The sequence below is a fragment of the Lipotes vexillifer genome, unplaced genomic scaffold, assembly GCF_000442215.2.
Source record: "Lipotes vexillifer unplaced genomic scaffold, Lipotes_vexillifer_v1.1 scaffold382, whole genome shotgun sequence".
Classification (NCBI taxonomy): Eukaryota; Metazoa; Chordata; class Mammalia; order Artiodactyla; family Lipotidae; genus Lipotes; species Lipotes vexillifer.
In genome coordinates, this window is record NW_006780611.1 from 10,621,539 (window position 1) to 10,631,100 (window position 9,562).

General features: G+C 53.9%; 1 protein-coding gene across 1 annotated transcript in view; it reads right to left on the reverse strand.

Moving 5' to 3' along the window:
* Positions 1-9,562, reverse strand: part of MICALL1 (MICAL like 1) — a 26,674-nt gene that overhangs the window by 12,291 nt on the left and 4,821 nt on the right. The window contains exons 3-6 of the mRNA XM_007454039.1: positions 9,265-9,406; positions 4,469-4,557; positions 3,204-3,346; positions 1,314-1,759 (exon numbers count right to left, since the gene is read on the reverse strand). Coding sequence (XP_007454101.1) covers positions 1,314-1,759; positions 3,204-3,346; positions 4,469-4,557; positions 9,265-9,406 — 820 coding nt within the window. The remainder of the gene's footprint in view (positions 1-1,313; positions 1,760-3,203; positions 3,347-4,468; positions 4,558-9,264; positions 9,407-9,562) is intronic.

Here is a 9,562-nt window from a genome sequence, read left to right on the forward strand (position 1 = left end):
AAAAAAAAAAAAGAAGGGGGAACCCTGGACTTCCCTGGTGGCGCAGTGGTCAAGAATCCACCTGCCAGTGCAGGGGACACGGGTTCGAGCCCTGGTCTGGGAAGATCCCACATGCTGCAGACCAACTAAGCCCGTACGCCACAACTATTGAGCCTGCGCTCTAGAGCCCGCGAGCCACAACTACAGAAGCCTGCGCGCCTACAGCCTGGTGCTCCGCAACAAGAGAAGCCACCGCAATGAGAAGCCCGCACACCACAACAAAGAGTAGCCCCCACTCGCCACAACCAGAGAAAGCCCATGCGCAGCAACCAAAAATAAATACATAAATTTATTTTTTAAAAAAAGAAGGGGGAACCCAAATGCCCCTCTGACACTTCCCCAAAGTGGAGAGGAAATATTGTTTCAACTCAGCCCCAGGGTCACCTCCTCCTGCAAGCCTCCCCTGACTCCCAAGTGTCCTCCGTGAATCCCACCATAGCCTCTGCTCCCCCATCTTAACAGACATCTACATTCTACCAAAATCCTCATGTCTGTGTCCATCTCTCCCTCGAGACTGACAGCACCTCAAAGGCACAAACAGGTCTGAACAGTATCTCTATCCCCAGCGCCCAGCTCAGGAACGGGCCTCCACGAGTGAGGAACAGAACGAACAAGTCCCAGGGGGAGACCCTGGGAGTCTCCCTCCCCTGGGCCTCCTCTAAGAGTTGCCCAGCGCACGTCTCAGGTTACAAGGAACCATGTTTCCATGAGCTCATGGAAGCCCAGGGAGGTCATGTAGGAAGGTCTGACAATGAGGGGTGAGGCAGTGGTCTCCACTACAGAACAGGCCAGCCTGGGGAGTGCCCCAGGGGCCCATCTGACCAGGGACACACCCTCCCCTACCCCCAGCCCCTGAGCTGTCCCCTGCCAGACATCCAGATGTGGACAAGCACACAGGCTGGGCCTGGGAGGGGAGGTCATCTGAGTGTGGACACAGAACCAGACACACTCGGGACACAGGCACACATGATGTACACTCCCTACACCCCGAAACTGAAGCACACAAGGTAGACACAAAAGGACACACATCCTGGGCACACAGAATGGGGCAGGGATCTGTGTCCTTGCAGCATGGAGAACAGAGCGTGCACCGAGGGGCCTCAGTAACTATTTGCTGCGTGAATTAATAACCTCAGCACCACAGTCGTCCCCAGCACATCCACAGCACACACAGGCATGGACAGCACAGCCCCATGAATACTCCCAGGCACGTGTATGTTTAAACGCCAGGCACACCTCAGGAAGCACCCAGCCCCAGTCGGGCCCTTGCTCACCATTCACCAGGCTGCTGGCGCCTCCCTGCTCCACCAAGTTCTCCTGCTGCAGGCTGGACCGGGGCCGGGGCGTGGGGAGCGTCAGGGCTGTGCTCTCAGAGGCCTTCCTGGGGGCAGGTGTGGGGCGGCTGCCCGGGGTGCTGGCCAGCTCCTGTGGTTTGCCAGGAACCCGGGGCTTGGTGGGGATCTGGGGTCGGCCGTCGGGGCTGGCCTTGGGTACGTCCACCTCGGGCCCTGCAGCCGCATTAGGGCTGGGGCCGCCTCTCTCCACATCCTTGGCTTCTTCTATAAGTTGCTGCTGCTTTGGCTGTGCGGGGAGTACGGGCCTGGCCCCTGACCGCCCACCAGGGCCCAGCCTGGCGCACTGCTCCGCACACACGAAGGTGCCCTCTTCTGGCCCACTCCTGTAAGCTCCGGGGAGCAGGGTGCTGGAGCACCGCCGACACCTGCCAGGGAAAACAGGGGTGGGGTGGGATGGGGGATCAACTTAGCCAGGCAGCCCGGCCCAGGGTGCTGGCTACCCCTCCTCCCAACTGCCAGCCTGGATCCCATCTCAGTACCCAGAACTTCCCAGCAGAAAAGAAAAAGGGTAAATGTCAGAATCATACCAGAACAATAAAACCATGTGAAATCAGCAACATAAATTGTGAAACACGCCTTCAGTTTCTGCTGCAAGAGGAAGCAAAGGTTCCCCCAGCTCCTACGGAGGTTCCATCCAGTGTGCGGGCTGCCACTCATTAGTGGCTCAAGAAATCAATTTAGTGGTTTTCAACCAACCAGGCGTTTTTGTTTTGTTTTGTTATGAAATAGAATAAAATAAGATATATCAGAATGTATCACACTTGTTTTATGAAACTCTAATTCCAGTTGTGCATCTATTCATACAAGTTTGATTTCAGGGATGTACTTACAACTGGTCACAGTGTCAAATGTATGTCACCACAAAAAGTATTTAAAACACTGCCCTGATGGCCAGACGTGACTGTTTGTGCGATGGTTTCCTTCCTCGAGATTTTTCCCCCATGACACCTCAGTTCTGCAATCAGGTGCCTGGGGTTCCAGGTCCAGCCACCACACACACACACACACACACACACACACACACAACACACACCGCACACACCACACACACCACACCACACACACAACACACACCACACACACACCACACACACAACACACAACCACAACACACAACACACACACTACACACATACCACACACACCACACCACACCAAACCACACCCACACACCACACACAACACATACACACCACACACACACCACACACACACCACACACACCACACACACACACACACACACACACACACACACACACACATACTCTAAACCACAACTGAATACACACTATAACTCCCAGTCACTGGTTTCCATGGACTATTCAGTTTTCTTTGCTGATTGTTTTCTAACATATAAAGCGTTTTCACACATTCTCTCAGCTATTTATATTCTCCCTGCCTGCTATACCAGTTTTCTTAGACCTGGCTTCCCCTGGGAGCCACACACTGAAAGCAAGTTGTTACTATGATTTCTTTTTTTAACTGCTTTCTTTAGAAAAAAAAAAAAGGAAGAAAAAAATAAACTAAAAAAAGATTTTTAAAATGCTTTCTTTTTTCAGCAGCTCTGAGAGCACATTTTGCTCCTTGATCATCATCAGGTACTTAGTCTCCAAGAGCTCCGGCCCCATTTCTGTCTCTAATTCTGTGACTGACCAAGTCTTCTCCCCTCACTAGGGCTTCGTTTGTTCATCAGTAAAATGGGGAAAAGCAAGATGCTCCAGCATGATGAGCCTGCCAAGGGGCTTGGCACACCATGGTGCTGAATCTAGGGAAGCTCCCTGCCCACCCAGGGTCCCCCACCACTCACCGGAAGCAGTGCCGGTGGTACAGCTTGCCGTCGGCCAGGTAACGCTGCACCAGGTGCACGTGCTGCTGGCAGGCCGCACACGTGCTGCTGGGGGTCCGGTGGGCGCCCTGCTCTGAAAGGCTGCCCGAGGAGCACTCATCGCCCTGCAGGGAATGGGGTGGGCAGACTGGGGGTGGGGTCGGGGTCACCAGCCTTCCTGTTCAAGAACACTCCCTGTTCCCCGCTCTAACGGTGGCCATCTCCCAAGAGTGCGCAGTGCTAACACACTCCGTCAGAGCCCCAGAAGGGCAGAGGGCGGGAACTGTCACTGTTTTGCACGTGAGGAAACTGAAGTCCAGAAAGGGGGAAAGACTTGCTCAAGGTCACTGAGTCAGGATGGAAACACAAAAATCCAGACTTCCAGTTTCTGGGGCCCTCTCCACCAGAAAGGCAGCTTCCGGCTGTATAATCCCTTCACCTGAGCTGCTCTTGTCCCGCTCCCGTCCCCACAGGTGGGCCTTGCCTGACAGGTGGCTGCCCTCTTAGGCCCACCTCATCTGCCTTCTCTGTCCCCCCAACTAGAACCAAGCAGATTTAAGCCCAAGTTTCTCAGCTTCTAAGCACTGTGACCTTGAGCAAGCTGTTTTCATTTCTGAGCCTCGGGTTCCTACCTGCCAAATGGAATCCTATAACCCCTGCCTGTCTCAGCCCTGCACATGCTCACTGGACACCCACCGTGGGCTGGGCTCCCTGTCCCTCAAGAGGTCCTCCAGCAAGGCGCAGTTGGGAGCAGGTGGGAAAAGCCCTCTGCACACTGTGAAGTGTTGTCCAGATGTGAAAGGCTGGTGTCATCCCCTAAGCATCTTGGAGCAGGGGGCTGGCAGTGAGGCCCCCACTTCCCAGCTGAGAGATCTTGAACGAATGACCAAACCTCTCTGAGATTCAGTTTCCTCATCTGTACGTCAGGACACACAATACCCACCTCCCAGTGTTGCTGAGAGGATTAGGCAGAATCACCCTAGGAAGTTTAAAGCTCTGTCTCACGGGAAACAAGGGGAGAATTTGCTGTATTGCATGGGAGAGTCCTGTGAGTCCCATGATGGAGAGTCAGTGCTGTGGAAGCCCTGTGCCCCTCCCAGGCCTGCCATCCCCTGCCCGTACCGCCCTGGCCTGGCCTGTGAGAATCTAGTCCCAAAGCCAACGGGAAAGGGACCAAGAACACCCGCTAAACGCGGCAGTGGCAGCTGTCCCCCCACCCCACCTGCCCACCCCCGGCATCTGCCTACCTGAGCCCTGCCTCCTGGTTCCGCGGGAGTGGGTGCTTTGGATGGCGGGGAAGATGCTGCCAGGCCCTTTCTGGGTGATGAGACCCCAGCTGCCAAGAGACCAGAAAGAGACTCTGAGGCAGCTGGAGACCCTGGAGGTCCAGGAGGCCCAACCTGGCCTGAGCTTTGAGCTCCATGGCTACCACCTGAGGGCAGACCACTGACGCAGTGGGACCAGGCTCCCACTTCACACAGGCAGGGGATGCCTCTTTCCAAACTAAGTGCCAAAGGCAAGCTACCCAACCCTGCCAGGCCTCCGCAAAGCGGGACAGTGACTCCCACCGCACAGGGCAGCGTGAAAAATAAGGCACCAGGGACTTCCCTGGTGGTGCAGTGGTTAAGAATCTGCCTGCCAATGCAGGGGACACAGGTTCAAGCCCTGGTCTGGGAAGATCCCACATGCCGTGGAGCAACTAAGCCCGTGCACCACAACTACTGAGCCTGCGCTCTAGAGCCCCCGAGGCACAGCTACTGAACCCCGTGTGCCTAAAGCCCATGCGCTGCAACAAGAGAAGCCACCGCAATGAGAAGCCCGCGCACTGCAACGAAGAGTAGCCTCCGCTCACCGCAACTAGAGAAAGCCTGCGCGCAGCAACGAAGACCCAACGCAGCCAAAAATAAATAAATAAATTTATTTTAAAAAAATAAAATAAAATAAGGCACCAGGACAAGCACAGAACCATCAGCACCCAACATGTGAAAGGATGGGTAGCTTCCTTCCCACGAGGCTGAACAGGTGAAGGGAAGGAAAGAAGAGGAACCACATGGCGCCAGCCTGAAGGTTCAGGAAGATGGGCTGGCTCCCTGGGGCCGAGGAGCTGCCCCACTCAAGCCCAAGTGGGCAGGTGCGGCCCGGAACCCTGCCTGCACTCCCTCGAACCAGAAGAAACCCACCACCCAGCCCACCTGCCTCCTCCATGACTCTGCTCCTTCATTACTTCAGCAAATATCCACTAAGCACCTACTCTGTACCCAGTGACTAAAATAAAACCCCCAAATTCAGAGAACTGTATACCAAAAGATAAATCAATACCACTGTATGCTAATTCTTTTTCTGTTTGTTTGTTTGTTTGTTTGTTTGCGGTATGCGGGCCTCTCACTGTTGTGGCCTCTCCCATTGTGGAGCGCAGGCTCCGCGGCATGTGGGATCTTCCCGGACCGGGGCACGAACCCGTGTCCCCTGCATCGGCAGGCGGACTCTCAACCACTGCGCCACCAGGGAAGCCCTATGCTAATTCTTAAAAATAAAATCCAGGGAATTCCCTGGTGGTCCAGTGGTTAGGCGCTTCCAATGCAGGGGGCCCTGTATTGGATCCCTGGTTGAGGAACTAAGATCCTGCAGGCTGTAAGGCCCGGCCAAAAAAAAAAAAAAAAAAAAATCCAAATTCCTTACTGTGGCCTAAGGTAGCATTGCCAGAACCTCAGGTCACAATCCATTAACGGACCCTGAAATCAACTGAGTGGACTGCAACCAGCATATTGTAAAGATGAATTAGAAGGAAATATCTGTGGGCATCTCATGTTTCAAGGGGAAGAATCGGTTCCTGAAACTTGTTTCAGTGACATATGTGTACGTGAACATGGATTATAATGGGAAACATATTTCTTACCATGAGTCCTGGTCAAAAATTTTGGGCCCACTCCCTACCACTACCACTATCCCACCCCCCCCACCCCCTACCCCCACCCCGACCCACACAGGCCCCCTGCTGCCCCCTTGCCTGGAATATTCCTCCCCAGATCTTCACATGGCCTCCTTCTCCTCCTTCTTCAAGGATTAGCTCAAATGTCACCTCCTCAGAGAAGCCCTCCATGACTACTCACCTAAAATAGCCCCTTCCTCCTCTCGTTGCTTTTTTTTTTTTTTTTTTTGGCGGTACGTGGGCCTCTCACTGCTGTGGCCTCTCCCGCTGTGGAGCACAGGCTCCGGACGCGCAGGCCCAGCGGCCATGGCTCACGGGCCCAGCCGCTCCGTGGCACATGGGATCCTCCCAGACCAGGGTACGAAGCCACATCCCCTGCATCGGCAGGCAGACTCTCAACCACTGTGCCACCAGGGAAGCCCCTCTCGTTGTTTTTTATACCATTACCTTATTTTGTTTGCTTATCGGACTTATCTGCAATTATATTAATTACTTTGTTCTCTCTCTCCCTCCCCCATCCTTTGGACTGCAAGCTCTGTGAGTCTGTATCGTTCTCAGCTCTCTCCCTAGCACCTAGCACAGTGTCTGGCACACGGTAGAGGCGAAATAAATATTTGTTAAATGAATGAATAAGTGCCAGGTGCTGGAGTCATGTAGCAGGTCTACAGGGGAGAGGGAGTAATTGAGATACTATGACCAGAGTCTTATATGTTCACCACAGGGCAGGGGGCTATAAGAGCACCTGGAGTATATCAGGGCAGGCTGCTTGGAGGAGGCAAAATGTGGGGTGAGAGGATGAGTAGGAAAGAATGTGCCAGAGCACGGTGGGTGAGGACAGGGACTGGAGGATCACCAAGAAGAAAGGCTTAGCAGTAAAGGAATGTGATACATTCAAAGCAGCACAAGAAATTCAGTATGACTACAGCTGGGGCAGTGAGTGGCTTAAGCTAAGTCAGGAGAGGCCCTCAGGGGCCCCGCTAAGAAACTGGGCTTCATCCTGATGACACCACCCCTGTCACCCTGGTAGAGGGGAGGTACCCCTCCTCTGAGTCCCTCAGCCACTGGGCTTCCTTCCATCACACTCTGGTTCCAGACTAGGCTCTGGCTCCTGGAGGTCAGGGGTCAGCTGAGATGCCCAGGGTCACCAGCCTCCATGGAGCCTGGCACAAGATGAAAGGAGAGCACGGCACAGTGTTGTCTCAGCCACGGCCAGCTTCCAAAGTTACCCAGTCCAGTGAAAGTCAAGCCTGGTCAAAATCACCCTTGAAATCCCTCCCCTCACCCAGAAAGTACAGAAGAGGACCATCTGGGGGAGCCTAAGAGCCAGCTTCGCCTCCAGCGTTGGAACACCTCGCTGCATTCCCTCTGGTTGAGCAGCAGGTGGGATAAAAATGGTTTGCATTTAGGGGCCAAGCCGTATGGTAGCACAAGCTGTGCCTTTAGCAACAGGAGTTCCCAACAGGCCCAGGGGGTGCTCTTGCCCCGGGCAGAACATGGGGAGCTGGGCCACCAGGGTGACCTCACCCCCAGGGTGCCTGGTGAGGACCGGGAACAAAGTGGGCACCACCAACATATTACCAAGGGCCCTGCTCCACCTGCCCAGCCCGCAGGTCCCCGGAAGGAGGCCCTCCAGAGAAGAGCTTAGTAGAGGGAGATTGGGGTTTGGCCACAGGGAACCCTTCAGAAGATAAGACTGAATTGTGATTCTAGGTGAGCAAAAGCTAAATTCTAACCAATGGAATAAAAAAGTAATAATAATAGTAACCTTGAGTCCTCAATAAGGACCAGACACACGTCATCCTTCCTCATTTACTCCCATTAACCCTGTGAGATGGGTGCTATTCTTATCCTCACTGCAAAGGGGACCCTAAGCCGAGAGGTGACCCTGTGGCCCACTGTCACCCAGACAGTAAATGGCAGCACAAAAACGTTCAGTCCACGCTGCCTCTCACCAGACACTCAGCAGTTGAGAAATACTTTCATTTTTATTTCTAGTAAAATACATATAATGTTATTTGTTCAATTATAATATTAATCCCTAGCATTATGGGGGGGGTGGGGAGTAACAGATTATTTTAATCTTTTAATTTTTATGTTTTCTATGTTCTAATTTTCTACAGTAAGCATGTTTTACTCCTAGTAAGAAAAAAAAAATCGGTACTTCCTAGAATACTTTTCTTTTAAGAGATGGGCTGAGATTGTCCACATGGAGAGCAGAGGCTGGAGGAAGGACTGACATGGCAGCGGAGGGGCAAGGTGCCCACCCCCAGAGGACCCCTGACAGCAGTGACACAGCGCAGGAGTCGGGACACCCGAAATTGGTTTTCCTGCTGTATGACCCTGAGCTCCTCCCTTCCCCTCTTTGAGCCCATTTCCTCTCTGCGGAAGACAAGGTCCAGGAGAGATTCCCACATGGGGACTCTCCAAGCAGAAGGCTCAGTAGCCACCCAGTGACCTGACTCAGGGCCGAGAAATACCCTTGCAGCCTCCCATCCTCCCACCCCCACCTCCCTATCCCACCCCACACAATTCCCCAGCCTCTTAGTTCTCAGGCCTTGAAGGTCACTGCTGGGGAAGATGCTGCACAACAGCCCTACAGGACCATTTCCCCACTGGAGGAAAAAAAAACCCAGGGAGGTGTCTGCAAACAGGAAGTGACGGTGGGTGACAGAGAGGTGAACTCACAGACAGCGGATGAACTCATCCTGCTTTGTCTCCTCTGACAGTATTAATTTTTTTTTTTTCCCTGCACCAAGTGGCTTATAGGATCTTAGTTCCCCGACCAGGGATTCAACCTGTGCTCGCTGCACTGGGAGCGCCGAGTCCTAAACACTGGACCACCAGGGAATTCCCTCCTCTGACATTATTTCGCTCAGTTACTGGTTCACACGTTTGTTGTCTGTCTCCCCCGCCAGACTATGAGCTCCCCGAAGGCAGCGATCTCCTTCACCACTATACCCCCGGGCCCAGCACAGTGTTATTTTACTCAATTAATATTTCAGTGAGTGAATGAATGATGAGCTGCCTCCCTGTGCCTGTTTGCACCTCAGAAGACAGTGTGACACATGCCTCGCCCCCAGGGCCAGCCTCCCTGAAGGGCTGCACCCCTCTCACCTTGGCCAGGGCTGGCGAAGTGATTGTAATATTGGGACACGTAGGTCATGATGCTGAGGCAGTCAGGGACACGCATGGAGACCATGTCACTGGGGTCCAGGAGAGCAGGGATTCCCAGCTCCTTCTCAGCCACTTCAAAGGCCTGGGGAGGTGCAGATGCCAGGGTGGGGGAAGGTTTGAGGCGGGGGGGAACGTGTGGGGTAGGGGGCAGGTGCAGGGGTGGGAGAAGGATGGGGGTGCACAAAAGCAGAGTCACAGGCGGGGAGAGGGAGACGAGGGAGGGGGCGCGGGGGGGCGC